The 24,405-nt window shown below is 40.0% G+C and overlaps 1 protein-coding gene across 1 annotated transcript in view; it reads right to left on the reverse strand.

The window, feature by feature from the left end:
* The window catches only part of rftn1b (raftlin, lipid raft linker 1b), a gene marked incomplete at its 3' end in the record, with an annotated part of 118,307 nt that overhangs the window by 64,581 nt on the left and 29,321 nt on the right, over positions 1-24,405 (reverse strand). The window contains exon 2 of the mRNA XM_083888575.1: positions 3,711-3,888. Within this exon, the coding sequence (XP_083744701.1) occupies positions 3,711-3,888 (178 nt within the window). The remainder of the gene's footprint in view (positions 1-3,710; positions 3,889-24,405) is intronic.

Raw genomic sequence — 24,405 nt, forward strand, 5'->3', positions numbered from 1 at the left:
CCTGTTGGCTGTGAGACCAACAGCCAGCTCTTATGTTGAAATACTGTCCTCGGAACAAATAAATAATATGAGACAGAGAAATATCTCAAATAAGCTGAAGCAACAAGAGCCCGCCCAAGTCTTTCTGGGACTGTCAGGTGATTTATAGTTTGCAGGAAATATGACTTTTATTTTTAGTATTTTTATCTTTGATATTTGTTTGCTGTAATGTAATTCGGTAAAGTTCTCTGTTCATTGGCCTTAATTTTCTCTCAGAGCAGACGTTCTCCCTCGTTGGTGTTGTTTTTTTCCTTACATGATTGCTCTTTGTTTGCAGTAGCTCTGATTATTACAGCCTTTGGCTGCTTGTAATATCGGGTATTGGTTTTTTGTTAATGTACTGTCGCTGTGGGTGAGTGCGTTAGCTAAAGGACTGAAATGTCAATGAAGATTAGCAGCGGCGTCGTGTTTACGCTCAGCAGGGCAGGCATTACAGGAACGGTTTGTCGTAACTCAGACGTGTCACTTTAAGTGTGGAGGAGGAACAGCGGCGTCTGATTTATCCTCAACAATGTCCCTCACTTAAAGGCCATTTATATACGTTAATGGTAAACACACTGTAAGAGCCATTTGGGGTAATTGTTGGCGTGCCATACTTTGTTTATATACGTTTTTTATTTGCAGTATTATATTGGACACCAGAGGCCTGCACTTCAAGCAGGATGTGTCGTATTCAAGCTCACTTTGAGTTTAAACTCGCAATGTTGATTCACTTCTTATCGAGGTAAATGATGCTGAGCACCATTACCTGCTTAACCTGATTAATCATCCATTGTCTGATGCCAATCCCAGTTCACATAGGGGGAAAAGCGGGGTACACCCTGGACAGGTCGGCCAGTCCATCAGAGGGCCAACACATGGAGACAAACAACCACTCACTCAAACACTCACATGGGGCAATTAACCTCTGCATGTTTCATAGACATGTCAGAGGAATGTCTGAAACCCTAACCCTATGAAGCCGGAGAACATGGAAAAAACCCATGTGCACACAGGGAGAACATGCAAATTCCCAACAGCAAGACCCAGACCAGAAACCAGCAATCTGCTCCAGCTGGTGGCTATTCGATACTGGTTCAGGAGGAACGGCAGCCCATGGCCTAGTGGAAAGGGAACTTGGCTTGTATTTGGAGGTCGGGGCCTGGGGCTTGCCTCTGAGCGAGGAACCCAATCCCCCATTGATTGCGTTAACTGGACACACTAAACAGACCTCAAGGGCCACATCTAGTGTACTCCCAGATAAATGGGAGTGGGGGGTTGGGGGGGGTTAATACATCAGGAAAGGCAGCTGGCGTAAAAACCTTTGCCAAATCAAGTGTGCGGATTACTGAAAAAAGCAGATGATCCACTAGAGAAGAGAAGCCAAAAAAACAACCCAGCTGGTGGTGGGTCTTTAGATGTACAGGTAAGGAACACACATCTCTCCACTTTTGGCAACAGAATGGACACAAGGAGTGGTCAAACATTGCAATTGCACAAAGAAAGACAAACGTAAAGTTAGGTATGTGAAGCTCAGAAGAGATGACACACACACACGTCCACGATGACCTGGGTGTTTCAGAGCCAGACAGATCCTCCACTGGGATTTCCACATGTTGCGGTTTTTTTCATTCTTGAACTGACTTTACGCTTTGCGTGGTGTTGAATGACAGGATTTGGTTCTATGACCCGTGGGGCTCTCGGACACATTCTGAATTTTCTAAAAAAGGCTACAGAGAGATTGTTTTTTCCCGAGCAGACAAAAAGATGTCAGATTCATCACCACTCCTCCATGTCCTTCAAACACAGTCGGAGCTGCTCCCTGGCGTCATGCCCTCACACCCTTGACAGTGCTCACCAACCCCCCCCCGTCCCTCACAGTTGACAAGACGAGAGCTGGAGGGCAAACGCAGGAGGTGGCGAGGGGGGTGACTGTGGGCCACACAGCCGCTGCTGGCTATAGAATCGAAAAAAGAGCTGGCGATGGTGAATTGAGATTACTGCTGATTCACATCCAGTGCAGCTGCCCACACGAGCCACGAGCAGATGTTGCGAAGGCCGAACAACAGATATGAAATGCTAAATGGACCCGCTCGATGTTTGTTTAGGTGGAAACAACGTGTATCCCCGTCTAAATTATTGTGCACTGGCTGTAATAAGCATTAATGTCACTTATACCAACTAGCCTTTACATAATTTTCAGGCCGTTATGAAGATTAAGATAAAGCAGGATCTGATTCCCACCACATATTTTTTTTTCTTCTTTTCTTTCTGCATAATGACACCAATTAAGGTGCATTAGTAATCTCAGCATGTTTTTCTTAAGTGACGGTAATGGCTTCATCATTCTGTGATAACAAAGGTCGTATTCCCAGGGGGTCGAGCTAAGACATCTGAGGCCCCCCAGAAAACATGACCGCCTGAGCACCAGGACCTTGTCTTTGTTTTTTTTACTTTCCTTTGGTCATCGCTGATGAATATGAGGTTTATTCCTCATATTCACAACACCGCCACGTTCAATATATTTCATTCATATAATTTATTTATTTTACTATTTTAATTGAGTAAAATAAAATGCAATGGAAAAAAAAACAGGGTTCCCAAAATGTGGGTTAAACCATTATCTGGTACAAATATGGATACATTTGTGACCTGATTGGGCGTTCTTGTTTATTTATTTTGTTATCCTCTTTACAGTGGCCACCATAATTGAGTTAAACCATATTTCTAAAATGACTGACAACGCACTTATTGGTCTGGCCGCTCAGTGTATTAGCGATCGTTTATCCCCATATAACCCTGATCGTACGTCGAGTACAGAAGCCTTTTAACTCTTTCCACTATTGTCTAAAATCAAAGGGGGGACGAGCTGCAAGACTCTGGAAGTGGACTCTGCTGGAGGAAATGCGACAGGCAGAGTCGGGAGCTTCATTGTTCTGCCTTTTCCCTATTTAGTTTTTATTATTTGCTATGGTTGGTTGTGCTTTTATTATTACTGTGTGTTTCTCTTTATTTATGTTTTATTTGTGAAGCACTTTGCTACTTTGTAACATTAGTAAAGATCACTATACAGCATTACTACAAATATGCTCTTGAGGTCAGTCAGTCAGTCCAGCCTGACTTGTTAGTGGCCCAGAACACAAATGAACACACACACACACACACACACACACACACACACACACACACACACACACACACACACACACACACACACACACACACTCATCCCCTGGCCCATTACCCTAACCATAACAACCAAGCGCCTAGCCCTAACCCTAAATCCAGCTCTAACCCTAACCCTAAAACCAGGTCTTAACCCCGAGAAAACCCTTTAAGGTTAAAGACCAAAACCTGGTCCTATTGAGGCAGAACCTCTTTTCCGAGAAACTGTTTTTTAAGTTTAGGGCTAAAATTTGTACTGAGGTTAAGTTAAGGTTAGGGTTAGCCATTAACTATTAAGGTTATGGTTAATGATACGGTTTTATTGAGTTAACATCATTTAAAAACCTTATTTTGAGCACTAACTAACTTTTTTAATCATCCAAATTAGTGGTTAGTAACTAATTTTCTTGTAGGGTGACAAACTCAGAAGATATATTTTTCATCACTTTAAAGGACTTGAAGTATCACTTCCTCACATCACAGTTGTTTCAGCGACAGCAGCTTTAGACGCCTCCCGGCTCTCTTACCCGTCGTTGAGTCGGACCAGTATGGCCCGGTAGAGCTGGTGCTGTGGGCTGTTGGATTCTGGACCACAGGGATGGATGAACGGGTGAACGGACGCCAGGACGAAGCCCTGCTGGTAAAGTTCCTGAAGCTGACATGGCAGCTCCCGCACCGACGAGAGGCGCAGTGTGGAAGTCCCACCTGAGAGACAACAAAACACGGAGGGGAAAATGTGTGAGACTAAAGTATTTTTATTTATTTATTTTTTTTTATTTTATATATTTTTATATATATACAGTATGCCAGTTTGTCCTCATATCAGTGAAAACTGATAAGCTGCGTGTCCTGGAACTTGTGTAGAAACTGTAACATATAACATTTACTTTCTGTCCCTGTGCTTAATATTTAAATGTTCTGTATATTATATCCAGTAGCACATCATAATGTTTATAATGCTACATTTATTCTAAACAAATCACTGCTGAGTCGGAGTCTCTGGAGCAGTTACTGCTATCATAACAGAGAGAAATACTCTCCGTTGGCATTTACAACAACTGAGATGAACAAGAAATGAAATGTATTTTATATTACATTATATAAGGCACCATTTTACATTCGCAAAAGCAATAACAAAGATGCTAAACAACAATTTTTGGTCCCACAACCCTTTTCTCCATGTCTGCAGAAAGGGTAGAAAACTTTAATTATCATGACATTTTATGAAAGCCACTAAATTAAATTAAATGATTCCCATTCTGCCAGTTCATTTGGGTCGTTCCCCCTGTTGTACCCAAATATATGACATTTACAGCGCATACAAAATGTTAGCAGGAATAATTTAGCACGGATTTATAAATCATCCAAGCAGTGGGAAATATGCAGCACATGCAGTTTCAGACGATTCTGAAACAAAGCTGACAACAAAAAAACCCCCACGAGAACCATTTCCCACCACAGTTCTCTTTCTGTCACTGCATACAAATGACGCACATTACGGCCATTTTCACAGCGGTTAGCCTCTCTTCCATTTCTTTTGTGTAATTCATGTAAGAGGTCTTGATTACTATAGAAACAGTTCTGGTACAGCTTGACCTTACAAACCCAACAATGAAGTACAACAAAGATGCAGCGGCTACAAACTGGGACTCAAGCTAAATTTCAGTGGGAAAAACCAAAAAAAAGCAGCTCAAGTCACCACGTTAGTCCAGAGACCGTGTCTACAGAACGTCGTGCTGGCACAGTGACGTTGACCTTTGACCATCTGGACATGCAAGAATTTTTGGACTCATGGGCAAAAATGTGTTTTGTGAAACCACAATGACTATTACTCTATTTTTATTATTACTCATTGCCATTCGATTCCCTTCAGGCAGTTGTGAAATGTGGAATTTGCAAGAGTGAAGACACCACAAAAACGTAGTCAGTCAGTTCATTATTGGGCCTATGGGAAAGTTTGTAGCAAATTTAATAAAATTCCTATGAGGTACTCCTGAGATTGTGGGCTATAAATAGCCCAGTGGAAATTGCCATGTTCAAACTAAAGTTGCTGGATGGCTTTTAACTTCATAAAGTCTACGAAATATAGGCCAATAGTGCAATATCCTATGAAAAACTGTGTCTACTCAGTACAATATGTACATACTGTACTCTGGTTACACACTGTTTAAGTTTAGGTTCTTTTACTTTTATTTTTAACCATATCTGTCGTTTTAACATTGTAAATGTCCTTGTCATGGGACTAATAAAGATAAGATATTATCTCATTTTTATTTCCAGAAGGAAAATACATCAGAATACAACAGGAAGTGAAGAACCCTTGAGGAAAATCAATAAACACACTTTTTTTTTCGGTTTATTTGCTTGGTCAAAATTATTATTAAAAGTTCAAACCAAGCATCAGAATGTATTTCAGAAAAAAATGGGATTTTCATGCAAAGCCATCTCTAGGTTTTTACAGAGGTCCAAAAAAGGACAAAATATTAAATGAGCAGAAGTTCTCTTGGCAAAAATGATCAGTGTAGGTTATCTGCCATCAAGGTCATGGTTTATTGTTGAAGATGTTTCTCTGAGATGCTTCTTGAAGACATTTGTTGGAGATGTTTCTTGGAGGCAATTCTTGGAGATCTTTCTTGAAGATGTTTCTTGGAGATCTTTCTTGAAGATGATTCTTGGACATGTTTCTTGAAGATGTTTCTTGAAGACGTTTCTTGGACATGTTTCTTGAAGATGTTTCTTGGACATGTTTCTTGGAGAAGTTTCTTGAAGATGTTTCTTGAAGATGTTTCTTGGAGATGTTTCTTGGAGAAGTTTCTTGAAGATGTTTCTTGAAGACCTTTCTCAGAGGCATTTCTTGGAGATGTTTCTCAAAGACGATTATTGGAGGTGTTTGTTGGCGACATTTCTTGAAGAAGTTCTTTTGAGACATTTCTTGAAGATGTATCTTGGAGAGATTTCTTGGACATTTCTTATAAACATTTCATAAAAAGGTCTCTTTAAGACGTGTCTTGAGGACCTTTCTCTCGGTAAAAAGTCGAGTCTCGTACTTATTCACTGACTTTTGTACAACAAAGGTATGTAGAAGACAATCTCTGAATGCCTTGAAGCACATGGACTCCAGCAGCAGAAGCGCTCACCAGGTGCCACTCCTGCCAATTTATAAGATGTTTGTGTACCTAATAAAGTGGCTGGTGAGGGTTACATCCCCTGAAGACTGTCCCCCCTAGTATCTAGTGTCATTTACAAATTGCACCAGGCTACAAGATTTGCAATTCAGATAGTGACAGCGACTTCTTTTGAGTCATTCCCAGTTTGTTTTAGCAATTAGCGTCTCACTTTTCACTCTATCCGTTCAATCTGAGCGTTAATAAGATTGGATGAAAATCCAATCAGAGCTGATTGCTTAGACTACGCATCACAGCAGCGCTCTATATTCTGACACTCACTTTGATTCCCCTCTCTCGGCTTGACATACATGTCCAAGCAGAGCAGAGGAGGGTCTGATATTCATGAGCTGTGATCAGTGTGTGCGCATGGCCAGCTGTTTTCTTTTATAAAGAAAAGCAAAAGATGGAGTATGGTTAAAAAAAAGAAAGAAAAAAAGAACCTCTTTCTCTCGCTCTCTCTCCTCAGGGGATGAACCTGCAGGAGACAGCTGCAAGTGATGGTCTCATTTGGGGAGCAACAAGCCACACTAAGCTTCTGTCAGGCAGCATCAGCCAATCAGGACGTTTGGTAACGACACGGGGAGCGGGGAAAGTGGCTCAGGTTCGGGAATTGGAGCAATTATATTTGGAAATAGGGATCTTGGTTCCAGATAACTTTGTTGTCATTATTACATGTATAAAATTAAATTGTGTGCACTCGTTCAAAGAAAGCTAGGGTACATAAATACATGGTTAAAGACTAATGTAAAATAGAAGAAAAAAGGTGAATATAAGGAACTAAGTAGAAAATGTTGAGTAGAATGTTGAGTACTTGTGCTTTTGCCTTTAATCTGAGGAAAGGCAGATTAAAAATCCCCAACAACAGTTGCCACAGCAACCCAGATCAAAGGGAGATGAGAGCGTTGTCCCTCTCCACTCATAGAATAGAGAAAAATTATATATAATACCCAAAAACTGAATGCACCACATTCTATTTTTTTTCATGTTTTTGAATTTGGGGCAAACGTTTCATGTGTTTCGGTGCAAGATCAATGCCCACAAATGTGCTCTAAAAAATAAATAATAAGTAGTATCTGTGTATTTCCAGAGAGAAGGAAGTGGATGTTGCATATATCCAACTATTTCTTTCCTGCGCTTTATTGCATTCTTTGGGCGCTAACCCCAATTGTTGGAATGCTGAGTCAGCAATTCTCAATTGTTTTCCCTGTTTCCGCTGATTTCTTTTGGACGCTACACCTCCTCCTCCCACATGTCAGATGTAAGGCAGACAAGGGTTTCATTCATTTAGACATTAAAAATACCAAGTTAAATCATTCAAAAAGTATAAATGGCAGGAAAAATATGTGTTGGTCGCTGGTTTGATTTCGCTGGACATTTTGATGTATGAATTGTTGAAGTTGGCTGAGAAAATGCAGGCAATCGCGACCAAAATCACGGCAGGAAAACAATAAATGGGAAACGCTGAGTCAACATTTCCAACAAAGAAGTGAAGCAAAAAAACAATAAGGCTTTGGTTCTGGTCACGAGCTTGAGCCGCAGTAGATTATTAAATGGATTATTGGCATTGTGGCAAGGGATGGTACGAGAAGAGGGACAATATGGAGTAAGAAAGAGGTCACATTTAAAAAAAAAATAATAATAATTATGATTGGGACGATTGGGTTTGTGATGGCTGGGATTGGAGCAGCTCACTGTACGAGGTGATATTTAGTGCAGGCCAAACAGCTGGGGTGTGTGGGAGAGTGCCAAGACAAAGAGCTGGATGCAGACCGATGGAGGAAGGAGGAGGGGTAGCGTGGTCTGGTTGTCTGTACAAGCTGTCACAAGACGTGGGAAATGTGGCTCCGGCTAATTAGTGTCAATGAAACTATGCAGAGCGAACGGGTTTCGGATTTGTGGGAAAAGTCAAAGCACGGCGAGTCAAATGGGAGGTCAGACCGAGGGCGAGCTGACTGTGTTTTCTGTTTGTGTCTGTTCTCTCTGGACTTTGGAAATCTAATAATAGATTTATTTGCTTTCAAGTTGTATTTAGAGACAGATTTGTCATTAGCTTTTAATCAAAGAACTTCACATCCCAGGACTTAATATACAGGGTCATGAATACTTATGTTTCTCATGTAGAATGGTTTTTATGTTTGTTATATATTATACTGTTTAACTTATGCTTCCATAAAGATGATAGCTTGATAGCTTTGAACTTTCCTTAGCTCTTTTTCTACCAGAGAAACATTTCTGATTTATCAGGGATTTAAAATTATATTATTATAATAAATATAATAATAATAATAATAATAATAATAATAATAAAAATTTCCCTTGAACCCAAACTTTCCCCAAAAGAAGTAACCTACTTGCAACTACTGACTTTTTCAGATTACCAGGAACTCTAGAGAGTATGTAGGTAGGAAGGTGCATAGTAAGGTAGGTAGGTCGGGTTGAGTAGGTAGGTATGCAGTAGGTAAGTAGAATGGAATGAAGTGACTAAAGGATACTGAAGAGAACAATCTTTTAACAATGACTGGATTGATTAAACATGTTTTCTATCTTTTCCACCGACATACTTTTACCACATGATGGCAGCAACATTTGTTGAGCGGACTGCATGTGTGTTTGCAGAGTGATGAGGTTCCTTGAATGCATCTTGTAGCTGCTCTTCTATGCTCAACACACTGCAGACTCCACGGAAGTGAAGTGATAGAAGATTTACCAGGGTCATTAAATGCATCTTATATCCTCTCCTGAAAGTTCAACATGTGGTGAATCGTTTATTTCTCAGACTTTCGTGTTTTTGTTTGTTTGTTATCTGACAATTTTCCTCTGACACAAAGATGACAAACAGAAGAATCTTTACCCTCAAGCTCAACCCTTAATCTTAACTGGCCCTCAAAACCAAGTGTTGAGGGTTATTTTGTCACTTAGAAATGGGACACCCCTTAAATGCAGATACGTCTTCAGACTGTGGGGGGCAGAATAACGTGAAAGCTGCGTCCAGTCTGTCAACTCCAAAAAAGAAGAAGAAGAACACATTTACGTCACAATTATTTATAACGATCCGTTTGTCAGTCAAGTTATTAGGTTGGAAAAAAAATAATACCGTAATAGCCTATCAGTTAGTTATAGGATGATACAAATACCACAACCACGGACATATTCAGCTGACAGTTACCGCACATGGTCGCTTGTCCGCACCGGCCAGCTATTGACAAAAGATTGTAAAATAAAAATAAATGTTACGCAACAATGACGTCACTAATTCATAATATGGGCCTAAACTAAGATAATACAATGGTTTTCATAATTTTTATATCTCTATTAACAAAGGAAATACTTAATTTGTTGCATACTCGTTTCGCTGCTTTTGGCGCCATCTTTGTTCTGTCAAAACATGCAATGCATTCTGGGTAGCCCTTGCTCCCAAAGGTGGTCTCGGAAAATCTCAATATTGCGGGCGATACAGCCCTTAAACTTGCCCCTCAACTTAATTTTTCTGAGAATCGGGACAGCACTTGCACTAGCGGGAACAGACATTTTTGAGATTGAGGGTTAAGCAAGTAATTGGAATTCCAGTCTGATGCTTTTCTCCTCCTTGTAAAGACTGCAGTAAGATTAGTTTAAAGAAAGCAGACACTCCTATCATTGAGTCGACTGTTGTGTTGACGATTCCTCTGAGATGTTTTGCTCCTTAACGAGACAGAGCCTCCTGCTCATTATACCGCGTGTTTCTCTCCAAATCCCTGAGCACTTGCCAAATAAAACCTGTTGAATTCTTGTAAAAGTGTTCCTGAAACGTCTTAAAGACCTTAACTTTAATGTTCACTTTTATGGCTAACGTCACGATCGTTATAATGGATAATGATTTCATGGTGCGTGAGGAGCGTTTTTTTTTTTCATTCCTCAGAAGTTCGACATAAAGGCACCGTGAGCCAAACTCAGGTCAGTCAAACGCAGTCTCGCACCAGTTGAGTGTTGTAGCTGGTTTGATGTCGGGCCTGTGAAGCTGTTCTGCTTTTCATCTGTATAATCCATTACACATGCTCTCAACAATGGCAGTGTCTCAAAGCCAACAAGCTCCTGTGATGCACATCGACTGTTATTAATATATTAAGTGAGAGATCGATGAAGTTCTTACTCCTGCTGACACAAAATGATTAGATAGATAGATAGATAGATAGATAGATAGATAGATAGATAGATAGATAGATAGATAGATAGATAGATAGATAGATAGATAGATAGATAGATAGATAGATAGAATTGTATGTAGTAGGTAGATACATAGTAAGGTAGGTAGGTACATGGTAAGGTAAGTAGGTAGGTAGGTAGGTAGGTACATAGTAAGGTAGGTAGGTAGTTACATAGTAAGGTAGGTAGGTAGTTACATAGTAAGGTAGGTACATAGTAAGGTAGGTAGTTACAGTATGCAGTATGGTAGGTAGGAACAGTAAGGTAGGTAGGTACATAGTAAGGTAGGTAGGTATGTAGTAGGAAGGTACGTAGGTAGGCAGGTAGGTAGGTAGGTAGGTACATAGTAAGGTAGGTAGGTGCATAGTAAGGTAGGTAGGTGCATAGTAAGGTAGGTAGGTAGGTGCATAGTAAGGTAGGTAGGTAGGTACCTAGTAAGGTAGGTAGGTATGTAGTAGGAAGGTATGTAGGTAGGTAGGTACATGGTAAGGAAGGTGGGTACATAGTAAGGTAGATAGGTAGTTACAGTACAGGTAGGCACATAGTAAGGTAGATCGGTAGGTAGATACATAGTAAGGTAGGTAGGTAGGTATGTAGCAGGAATGTACGTAGATAGGCAGGTAGGTAGGTAGGTACATAGGTAGGTAGGTACATAGTAAGGTAGGTAGGTACATAGTAGGGTAGGTAGGTATGTACATGGTAAGGTAGGTAGGTAGTTACAGTACGTAGTATGGTAGGTAGTTATATAGTAGGTAGGTAGGTAGTTACAGTACGTAGTTTGGTAGGTAGGAACATAGTAAAGTAGATCGGTAGGTAGGAACATAGTAAGGTAGGTAGGTATATAGTAGGTAGGTAGGTAGAATGGTATGTAATAGGTAGGTACAAAGGTAGGTAGTTTGGAATGTTGGCAGATATGTAATGGTAGTTACATAGGTAGGTGTCCAGGTGGGTAGTAGGAAAGTACATCGTAAGGTAAGTAGGTATGTAGTCTATAGGTACATAGTAAAGAAGGTAGGTGGGTTAATAAAAGAAAACTGGGCATCTTGGGAAATCTCAAGACTTGAGGCTGAGGTGTTACACAGTAACCTGTATATTGTTTCAGTATATTGAATTTAATTAAACATTAATGAAAAAGTTGAGTAACAGACATAAAAAAACAAACACATAAAGGAAGCAAAATAAAGACAGAATAAGGCTACAAATTAAAGAGAAATCCAACACCTTATTCTTCATAAGAATAATAAAACTGTATTTTTATTTTTCTCTTTACACGTTGCCTTTGCCTCTGGGCCAAAGCGCAAATGTGTGACACTGCTCGGTCATTTTGTGCAGAACACAATAGCTTGGCATGACGCTGTCAGCAGGCCGCTGCACTACAGCCTTCTACATCATCACAAGTGCAGCACAGGTGGAAAGGGAGTCTGCATGCACACAGCTCCAATCAGGAGGCAGCGCTCCGGAGATGCACAGCAGATCCATTCGGTTCTGACTCTCCCTTCCAGGCAAAAACAAGAAAAAAAATGTTCATAGTTCATAATGAAACCACGACAAAAGAAGAAAGAGAAGGGGAAAATGTGCTGTTCCCTCAGAGCCAGTGAGTGAGTGTTGGGCTAAAAATACTCCTCCAAATTTCTCAATCACACTCTGTCCTGTCACAGCGTAACGCAAGAGCTTTAGAAGTTAAAAGGCATAGAGGAATTAACACAAAGAAATAGGTCGCCGACACAAACTGGTGAAACACACATTCCTCTTCCCAACCCCCCGTTTGCTGCCTTAAGAGACGGAATGAATCCCTGCGTGATCAGTGATTTTGTTTTCGTTTGCCTTTCCCTCTTCATTTTGCCGCGACATAAACACTGCGTTCCTCTCCCCGGAGGGACGCTATCGCGCGTGTGCGCACAGTTCACGAGGCGGTGAATATTAAGTGTGTGTGTGTGTGTGTGTGTGTGTGTGTGTTTGGGGGTGGGGAGGTTGGGTGAAACAGCCTTTGCTTTACTCATCTCAACCCCGCAGTTGAGATGAGTAAATAAGGAATGGTTTCAATTAAGCAGAGCCAACGCCGCCGCTGGCAACTTAAGTCGTCTTTAATCGCTGCGTGAGCTGGTATTAATTTCATCCAGAGGCCTTTAAATACACAAGGTTTATTTATCAAACCAAATTTTATTTGTCACGCTGTCCCCCAGAGCAACGTGTTGCCCGGTGCGGATTTATTTTTATTTTGTTTGAATCTCCCGTTGTTGCAAAGATGTTTACTCTGCCCTGAAATCACGTTATCCACGGAGAATCGCTTTGTTTGTGCTGTCGATGGCAAATTAGCCGCCGTCTAACGGCCGCGCGTGCACACACGTGTCAGCGCTGATGTTTCACGCTGGAAAAAATTAAGAGGCTTTGAAGGCGTCTGGTGAACCTCGTACGAGGCACACACTGGCAGCCAATTACTTTACTTTGTCTTTTTGTGTGTGTGTGTATTTTTGTTTAGCCTGGAAGAAAATGTCAACAGAAGAAGAGCTGGGGGAAAAGAAAAGGAACAAACGGGAAATAAACGGGGAGCTCGTAGCTGACAACTAACAAATTGTTGTTTTTTTATATGGAAAATTGTGTTTATGAAGAGTCATCAAACAGACGATGCCGTTAAACATTAAAGCGAGTAAAAACAAGAAGGGTTAGCGCGTATGAAATGAACACACGAGGAGGGAGTGATAATTGTGTCTTTGCACTAATTAGAGATAGGAAATCATTAGCCTGATGACTTGTGGTGGAGGAGAGCTCAGGGGGCAAAATAAGTTCAGGGAATAAAGTCGTAATACTGTATATATATATATATATATATATATATATATATATATATATATATATATATATATATATATCATGAGAAAAAATTAATAATGTTTCACACGAAAAAAGTGCATTTGATGAGAATAAAGTTGTTATATTGTGGTGGAGTATTTGTGGTGAGGGGTCAGAAAAAGTTCAGGGAATAAAGTTGTAATATTAAAAAAAAGTAATAATATAACGAGAAAAAAGTCATAATGTTACAAGAAAAAAGGCATTATTGTATGAGAATGAAGTCGTAATATTAAAAAAGTCGTAATTTTACAATAAAAAAGTTGTAATATTACAATAAAAAAGTCGTAATATTACAATAAAAAAGTTGTAATATTACAAGAACAAAGTCATAATATTAAGAGAATAGGGTTGTAAAATTAAAAAAAGTCTTAATATTATGAGAATAAAGTCACACATTTATGAGAAATAAGTCGTAATATTTTAAAAATCATAATATTGCAAGAAAAAAGTCAGAATATTACAATATAAAGTCATAATGTGAGAATAAAGTTTTAATATTAAAAAAGTCAGAATATCACAGGAAAAAAGTCATTAATTTATGAGAATGAATTCGTAATATTAAAAAAAAATCACAATATTACAAGGGAAAAATGTTTAATAATGCAAGGAAAAAGTCAGAATATTACAAGAATAAAGTCATACATTTAGGAGATAAAGTTGGTATATTCAGAAATTCCTATTGTGACAAAAAGGTAATGAGAATAAAATCATAACATTACTAGGCAAAAAGTCTTATATTGCGAGAATAATTTTGTAATATTACAAGATAATTTTTATCATTATCTAATGTATTATTTTGGAGAAAAACAATGGGTGAAACTGCCCTTTAAGAACAAGTTGTTGGAGGATGTGTGGTTCAGATATAGCCAACCATTATCATTTATTTTGGGATTGTCCAAAACTTTTGCCTTACTGGCATGACATTCATGATTGTCTGGAATACATATTTCAAACTACTATACAATTTGATGTCAGCTCAATCTATTTTGGTACCATGGTATTGCATATTCAAACAATAGCAGATAAATATCTAATGAAGATATTGTTGATTGGAGCGAAGAAAGCTGTAACGAGAAAGTGGCTACAACCCAATGCACCGACACTGGAAGACTGGCAAGGAACTGTTCATGAAATCTACATCATGGAGAGACTGACATTCGCCTTAAAAATACAATCAGAGAAAATTAAGAGATGGTGGTCAAAATGGATCAGATATTTACAACTACGGAGACCTGATCTACTTTAAGTACCGTTATCACATGGCTTGAAGTACCAGACTATAGATTATTGGGACAACTGAAATTTGTTCTCAGTAGAAGTTGATGGGAAATGAGGAAGTGTGACATCCGGTGTTCAATTGTTCCTGTTTTACACATTGAAAAAAGAAAAATAAGGAGAGTAAATGGATGGGAGATCACATGATGGTGCAATTATATAAAGACTTGATTGTGTATGTATAATTGTACTGCATTTAACTTATATGTTTCTTCTTGATAAAAAGAAAAAGAAAAAAAAATAAGAAACTGCCCTTTAAGCAACATCAACATCAGGCAGAAATACAACACAGCATCGCTGATACTGGTTCTTCTGGAAGGTTCCATCACATCAGGCTTTTAGCTAGGATTTTTTAGAGGGTGTCCCTCATCTGGTGCGGGCCTTTTTTTTCTGTGCACCGCCCCTGCTGACTCTGCTCTTCTCTCTCCTGCATTGTGCGCCACTGTAAGCGGACCCTTCGTATGGATGGAATATATAATTTCTCTGTGCGCAGTTTCATCCCCACATTCATATATGAGACGTACATAATGATCTTTATGACGAGGATCGAGTGCAGTCGTGATGAAATTCAGGGGATCCGAGTAGATCTTAGTAAACTGTTTACAGATTCTCAAGAGTGCACTTTTCATTGTTTTCACTCCGTGGTCTCATTCTTTCTTTAGAAGACGCTTTAGTGCTGTAATTAAGGGAATAACAGAGCATCAGATGAGCTGATCTTTTTAGTTAACTGCTCAAAGAGAGAGAAGAGATTGTCGCGGGGAGTTCATAATCAGCACTGCGCTGCAGCCAAGTTTCGCTTTTGTCTCGTTCTCTCGAGTGGCTGTGCGCGTCTAAGCGTGCGTGCAGTGCGAACGAGGTTGCGCTTAAGTTTACGACGGGGGTGGGGGACATAACACAAGCGCTACACAAATGAAGACGGCATCTCATCCAGTCAAGATCACTGTACTTCACTCTGGTGGACACCTAATGAGCGCGTGCTGGCAGCAAAAACTACGGCCAGCACGCGCCTGTCTACCTGTGCGTCATCACAACATCGTTTCGGTGGTTACCGGGGGAAAATATAGGGCGTCTTTAGGGCGTCCTGACTAAAAGTAGGGCGTCTAATTTCTTATACTAGCTCACGACCGGACGCCCTGCTGGTTAAAAGCCTGCATCACATTATACAGCATGGTCCTCAGCTGCAGATGCTGATGGTTGTGAGGTCAACACTGAACCTTAACCCTCTGAATAAAAATCCCTTAAAGAGCTCAGACAGAAATGTAAATGTTTTAAAAGACGGAAGTCCATCTGTTCACGAGCATCACGGCAGACTAGAGAACAGCTGCTGTAGACGGACCACATACGGACATATTTACTGATGCAAAAACGACGACTCTTAAGGGTTAGGGTATGCAAATCCAGTTCACCCCCGACACAGTACGTGTTGATGTGTTTATGAACGTGTGAAGGAGTCTGTTAACGAGTGAAGATGTAAACACGCCGCTTTAACACACGCACACGGCAGAGTTCAAACAACAAACAGCCCGTCGCACATGTTTAAAGTGACTCATCTCGACAGAACGCGCAGTGGCCCTCGCTTTGAGCAGAAACCCTGATACAGATTTAACAGATTTAAACGTCCCCGCGTGTTTATTTACACCGACGACACACAAATAATGATTGGATCCTGACAGGAGTTAAAAGAAAAGAATATTGTTGTCGGAGGAAGCGAGGAAGGAACACTACGTACTTACATGTACCAGACTTTCAAAGAAAGAAGAAAAAAACCTCAGTCAGAGGTCAAATTGAACGTAGGAAAATGAAGTTGTCGGAGAGACATCTGCAGCGTTTTGGTAATTACTCAGAAATCCTCAAGGGGGCAACAGAAGTTACACAGAGGCACTTTTAAAGCAGAATCACTCAAACACATCGACATGGATGTCTCAGTGTGGCCAAATAGTTCGTAAGGATAACCTGAACCAGCCACTAGGGGGCTACTCCACTACTTGTTGCACAAAGAAATTGGTTTGAATGGAAAAGCCAACAAAGTAGATGGTGTAGGAAGGGACATGTGTTATGATTAGCATCTTCCAGTAGGAGTGTGGTTGCAAAACCTCAAAATGGAGTCAGTTAAAAACTCGTTACCACTTAGCTAGCACTCGACTGTTGACTGTATTTTGTGCTAGCGGCGGCTTTCAGAAGGCTGATTATGAAAGCCAGAGTTGTTAGGATGGTGATGGTGATTGTGTTGTCCCCCACGGCTGCTACGAACAAAAACTAGAGAGAGACCAAAATGTTTTTTTTCCAGGGCCTCAAAATTTTGAATAATACAAACACCAACCCCGGCTTCCTCCCACAGTCCTAATACATGCGATATGGGAATATGGCGATTAGGTGAATTGGTCACTCTAAAATCACCGTAGGTGTGAGACTGTGAGTGAATGGTTGTTTGTCTCTATATGTGGCCCTGCGATGGACTGGCGAACTGTCCAGGGTGTACCCTGTCTACGCCCAATGTCAGCTGGGATAGGCACAGCACCCCCCGCGACCCTCCGTCGGAGGATAAAGTGGTAGATGATGGATGGAGGGATGGACAAACACCAACACTTAACTTTAAAGTTTAAAATGACGAATTTCGGCCCGGCCGATATTCCGTCTATCTCTAACAAAAACATCAGCAACAGGAAGGAACAACCTCGTCCAAAAGCTCTTTTTGTCTGTCATTGGCCAAAAGCAAAGGCAAAAGCAACAATTCCATGACACACTTGTATTTCAAAAAGAATGAGAAGATACAGTATGGATGTGAGTTGGTCAAGAAGTGTTTAAATTCAATATGGAGGTAAAATTTTTCAAATAAGAAACATCCATCGAGCTCCATCCTGCCTCAAGAAAACACATATTGTGGAAATGGAGAACTTTTCTAATCAGCGCGGTTAAATCTCAGAAATAAATCCAGCATCTCTGAGAACCAGGATCTGTCTCTGAACTCTGAATTGAAATCCTGCCTCCAACACAGGAGCTCACGTTCCTGGCTGCATTTCCATCACTCAACACATCCCGCTGAATAAATAGGTAAATATGAAATTAATAAGCTGAGAGATTGAAGTGCCTCACACACACACACAGAGACAGACGTGCCCTGCGCCACCTCTGCAAGAATTGGTTTGACCACATTTGCATGGGGTGGAGGAGGAAATATCATGGGCATATATTTGTCCTCCCACTGCAACTGATTTCTGATCCCGCTGTTCCCGCGTCCGCCGCGTCGGTGACATTGCCTCATCTCACTGTGATGATTGTTTGTTTCTGCTAATAGTAATGGCTCAATTAGCCTCTGGTGTGTTCATACTTGGTCACGTGGTGTCTCCAAGGACAGTTTTGTGTCACTGGAACAACGTAGCAGTGACACAAAATATATCCATATTGAGTTTTCCTGGTTCTCAAGGCTGTTGCAGTGCAGATATTGCAGACATTTAGTCAGCTATTGGTTGAAAAGTCCATGCAATTGCACTGAAAAACGACAAATTTAAGCCTTCATATTTCCAGTTTCCGAGGCATTTTCATTTCAACGTATCGTAAAATATCCTTTGTCAAACATTAAGCCAGAGAAAAACAGCAGATATAACTTTACATTATAGCGTACAGCGGGTAATTTATGTACAAAATACAAATCATAAAAGCCCCACGACACAGATATTACTGTATTTATAGGCCATATTTCCTATTGAAGGACAGAGGAAAAACAACCTGGATTACAGCTTTATAGCCAAGATCAATTTTGCATTTCAGGACGCAGCCTGGAAATATTGAGATATTACTTTGGTCATCATGGCAACCCTAATCTATAATGAATATAATAACAGTATATAAAGAGATTATGTATGAAATGAAAGTAGTGGGGGACTGTAGTGAGATTTATGACCACACACACTATCACTCACAAAAGAAAGCGTGACCACAGAACACCCAGATTTGTCCTCTCTTCACTGACTTTCTGTCCAGTTCAGGATTGATTTTAAGATATTTTTATTGCTTGTTTTTAAGGTTTTAAATGTCTTAATGTGATTTGGTGCCCCCTAACCCTTTCCCACAATGCATGGCGATTGAGTTAACAAAGTGACGGCACCGCCACTAGATCGCAGTGTATCATTGTATATGCATCATGCGACGAGTGAAATTGAATAAGTAATGACTACAGAAAGTTATTTAGCAATATGTTACAGAGAGGAGTTACCTTTATTTTACATTATCTTTGGTTACATTTAGTTACATTTATTCTGTCTGACAGTTACATCTGGCCCTTTGAGGGTAACCATTATGCTGATGTGGCCCTCAGTGAAAATGAGTTTGACACACCTGCTTTAGAGACTCATTTAAACAATCGGGAGTCACATAAACACAAATAATAATAACAAATAGTTAACGACTGTAGGTGTGCTAACGACGCTAAAGGAGCTAACGGAGCTAATGGTGTTTACTAACGGTTAACGGTTAATGGTGCCTAGACTTAGAAATAAAATCCAAACGTGAATCAACTTCTAAAAACCCTTTTCTTCATGAAAGCACGATGAAAGCAGTGCCACTGGCCTTTTGGATCCTGAAATCACCGGCGCTCTCTCCTCTCCCTGTGAAGCAGTCACACCGTTATTCAGTGTCCAATTAAAATGGCCTTAGTCTCGTCAGGAGCTCTCCACTCCTGTGAGGACCACCCGCAGCACGCTGCGCTCGCTCTCAGCAGCCTGCCTCCGGTCATTAGCCTTGATACATGCTCAAAATGGAAATGCCAGTAACTCCTCTCTCCTCCCCTGCCGCCACCTCCCTTATTTCCCCTCTCCACCTTCCATTTCGCTCACTCCTTCTTGCCACAGGAGGGGGAACTTCCTCTGCTTGGCTTCTCCGCACATTTACACTTTTACTTTTTTTTTTATTCTCCAGCTCTCTGCTGGAAATCAGCCCCACCGTCCACCACATCTACTGCTCTCTGCAGCTGCTGTCCACCCCCTAAAAGCTCACCTCCATCCATCCGTTCATTCCCCCACACTGTGTTCAGGAGGAGAGAGAAAATCTTTAAAGGGGTTTCCTCTGTTCCTAACCTCTCTCTCTGTGGTTTCGAGGCAACAGAACAAAGGCAGGACAAAGAAGCAGTGCAATAAGACTAAAAAACACACAATTGTGTACATGAAACCAACATTTACTGTTGAGACAATTCAGTTGTCACATTTACATCTATCACAATAAATATTAAACTTTATTTTATGTTTTATCTGAACGTGGAGTCAACAAGAAATAACAAAACGTAGATTAAACTCGAGTAAACAAAAGGAGTGGGAAGAAGTTTATAGACTCATCAAGTGCCGTCACGTATCCCTTTATTTATATTCATATTTTATCCGACTTCCATCCTCATAGAGCATAGAAAATGGTGGACCAAACAAAAAAAACGCATTTAACCTGAAAGTTTTATGTTGTTATTCCATAGTTTAACGCCACAGAATGAAATGCAGAATCAGAAAACTGCATTTTGAATATTTTACGCAATTCTTAATGAAAGAATTAAGATATATTACGATGTTACAGCGACAGTGAGGCTGTATTTACATGCCCACTGGTTCTAATGGAGTATTAGCCACTTGCTAACCTTTGTTAATCATCATCAACCACAAGAAGTTTATGGAAAAGGTTACATCTTGACCAGGTAATGTTACTATGGAGACTTTTGTTGTTTTAAAGCCTGAGACACAGACACTAACATGGCTAGCACACATAACTTGTGTGCTGTGATGTTAAAAAAATTATTTTCTCTATGGACTTTGGTGCAGTGAGAGTGAGAGAGTTTTCCAACGACACAAAGTCGAAAATATATTCATAAGACACTGAGAACTTAAAAAAGGTTTAGATGTTGTTAGGTGAGCCTTTTATTAAGAGGCTTCTTTTCCCCTTAAAATATAATAATAATAATATAAATAAAAAGACATATTACACATGGCGATTATTACGGCTAACATATTGTTCCATTTTAGCAATTTCTAAACAGTTAACGTGAATAAAAGAAGTTAGGTCATGGTCAGACAAAAGTTGTCGGATCGGGACTAAATTTGGTCAGGCTTATGGCAACGTTTCTTTAGGAATTATTTGGGAATTTTTGGCATAGCATAAAAAGTGGCCAAAATCGCGTTAAATGTTACATTTTGGTTTTTTTTTCTATCGTGTTTAAGTCGCGCATACTTTTTTCCGATATTGGCCAAGCATGGTACACTTGTTGTTCTCATGATTCCGAACAAATTTTGAACGTACTTCCATAAGCTCCGCCCACCCAAAAGTTGGCCATTTTGTAAAAACAAAAATGTCTCGTCAACGCATTTGAAGGAACTCGTCCTAGCACATTTGAACTAGCCACTTCAAACTCGGTCCATGTGTTCTAGACAAGTTAATGATCATGAAAATTTAACTAAGGATTTTCTCTACGTCAAAAGACGTGGCCAAAGTTGATGATAAAATGGCAGAAGAACCAGTTTAAAATTCCACTTTTTGAAAGCTTTAACGTAAACAGTACTACGTGAAATTGATGTTGAGTTTCACAAGCTGTCCTAGATTTAATTATTATTATTATTATTATTATTATTAATAATTAATTGTGTGATGTTACATGTTTGTGTGACTTTTTAACTGCATACTAGGGATGCACCGATTAATCAGCCAGTAACCGGATCGGCCGAAACCGGTGACCGGCCGATCAGTCAGAATATTCCGATTTTAATAAGTCGATCAAAATGCACCCACATCGCGCAGCAACACATGTGCACGCGGCTACACGTACATGTAGTAGAGTGTAGGGCTGGGCGGTATACCGGTTCACACCGAATACCGTTTTTTTCCGTTATGATATGAATTTTTAATATACAGCCATATGGGTGTATCCAGCCGCGGCGCGACGCGCTCTGCATGTAAACGTTTCATTCATGTTTTTATATTTGTTTCAATCACTGAACGAAGCCTGTCATATTTAAGACAAGAGTCATAACCTTAAATCACTTGCACAAAACTTTTGACCAGCATTTGTTTGTTTGTCATTTAAACCTGTGTGCGCAGAGAGCACGAGGCATTGTTGGCACGGGGCGGGAGAGAGAGAGAGAGAGAGCGAGCGAGCGAGAGAGAGAGAGAAAGAGAGCGAGAGAGAGAGGTCATTTACTTATATGTGTGTAGGTACTATGTTGTGAAATATGTTTAAACTTAAATAAACTACACATACAGGTAGTGATTCGTTTTTGTATTTTTAGTTGGATATTGGATGTGAACAACATGGTTCCATAACACTGCACTTTTAAGATGTGTGTGAATATTCCACAGCATTATTTAGTTCTATTTTATAGTGGTAATCTGTTCAAAAAGTCACACTTTAAGTTATTATGTTCCATGGTAACATGTTCAAATGTATCATGACAATTGTTTTTGTATTTTTATATATACTTCTATTTTATAGTGATTCGTTTTTGTATTTTTAGTTGGATATTGGATGTGAACTGATTGTATTTCTATGTTAAAATGTTCTATTAAAGAGAAAAGATGCAAAAATATATATATTTCTGTATGCTGAAAAGTGGTTTAAAAAATTGAAATCGGAATCGGCTAAAATCGGTATCGGCAGGTCAAACTTCTTGAAAAATCGGAAATCGGAATCGGACCCAAAAATGGCAATCGGTGCATCCCTACTGCATACATTATTATTTTATTGGTTAAAATTTAGTTTCCCATGTACTATTATTATGATCATCATTTCCTTGGTGAATGTGAACAGTATTGATGCCTCCATCTTCTCTGTGCTAGAAGCAGTCTGGATGCCTACTGCGTGAAACCTATTCATGTCTCTCTCCCTCCCCTCCCTCTCCATCCATCTCCCTGCCTCTCTCTCTAAGGTCCAGGATGGCGTCATTAGCAGTTGGGGCTCAGAGTGCAGCTCGTTGGAGCCCTAGGGCCAAAGCTTTGTGCCTTAATTACCCACCTAATGAGTCACTGGGCCAGTCTGCCACTGCCTCGCTCTCACACACACACATTCACCTAATTCCCCTTTGACTTAAATGACTAATCACTCATTCACTCAGTGGCTAAGGGACACACTTTCACACACTTGCTGGACTTTTTTACATCCACCTAATGACTTCTGTTGCTCGCTCTCTTCGCACCGACCACATTCCTACTGATCAAAAAAAAAAAGCAGTCTAATCCTGGGGTTTAAACTGTTTTTTTTCCCTCCACTAGTGGGAATGACTTTAATTGGCATTCACTCCCGGGAATTGTTTTTGTCAGTTCTTCTTTTGCTGGGATTGTACAAGGCGACAACGACGACTATGCGCTCTTCCAGCCTTTAGCGTAGCTATTAGCAATTAATGTTTGTCATGATCATTACTTCTTTTAAAATCCTCCAACTGTGTCTGGCACGTCTAAAACAGACCTTCACTGTTTTGCTCAATCCTGGGTGCCTCCAAGGCTGCCTGGGTCAGTGGAAGACGGCAGAACCATCAAGGCTGCACCACTACGCTGGAGATTCCACAGATTTTCTGGTCACCACCTACTCTGAAAGCAATTGACAACCCTCAACTGCTTAGTGTAGTGTACACTCTTAGAAATAAAAGTGCTAAGTAGAACCATATAAGGTTCTTCGGCTTGTCCCCAAGGAGAAGCCTTTTTGGTTCCAGGTAGAATATATATATGTTCCACCTGGAACCCTTGGTGTTACCAAGAATCCTTTTAAAACCCTTTATTCAGGAAAGTGGTTTTAAAGGGTTCTCTGGATCAAAATGATTCTTACTGGAACCATTAGTGTTACCAAGAACCCTTGAAAAACCCCTTCTTTGGGAAAGCAAATGGTTCCAGGTAGAACCTCAAACCTTGTAGAAGAACACTTTGGAACCCTTAATTCTAAGAGTGTTGGACACTTCGGGGAAAGCAAAAAAATGGGGTCTTATGGACATCGCAACCAACCACCCCAAACCCCAGCCACCAAATTGACCTGGACGAAATAACACTGAAGGTCTAATGACATACTGTTTGTCAGAGGAAGCTAATTTTAGCACAAAATTGTGCTTTATGCTGTATTCTCTATTCTGTGACGAGGACAACATCCACACCAGCGACGGAACCACACACCAGAGAACCATGTGGACCCAACAAGACCCAATCAAATTGTCTGTATTTGTAATTTGTAACCCGTAGGTAGATTTGTTTTGCGGGTCTAAGGAGAGAGGTAACTTAAGGCCACATACGTGGCATTTATATTTTCACATACTTTATTTATCTCTCCTTTCCTACAACAATTTAAAGAGAAATTTAGATTTTTTTTCTGGCATATTTACGAATGGCAATTAATCGTGATTAATCCACAGCTACCCTGTGATTAATCTGATTAAAAATGTTAGTCTTTTGACAGCCCTAAGATAAAGTTGTGCAGTGGCTGCTGGAACAAAACTCTTTTTTAATCACACTGTGAAATTGTAAAGCTTCTGTAAAGTCGCAGTTCATTTAAAAATGCTGTGTGAAGCCGAGGCTCAACGACCACTTCACAATCTGATTACAAGCATTTCTGCTCAAATTAGGCTGCAAAATTCAATTGTCAACTTTCCATGGGAATGAACCGGAACAGTTAATTATATTTGGTGTAAAAAAATCATAATCTTGGTCGAAAACAAATAAGATTTGATAGAAATACAGTTGGCTGTATGGAATAATGTATATTTAACATTTACGCTAAAACACAGTTTTAATACAGTTTCTT

This window comes from Microchirus variegatus, assembly GCF_963457635.1.
Source record: "Microchirus variegatus genome assembly, chromosome: 1".
Classification (NCBI taxonomy): Eukaryota; Metazoa; Chordata; class Actinopteri; order Pleuronectiformes; family Soleidae; genus Microchirus; species Microchirus variegatus.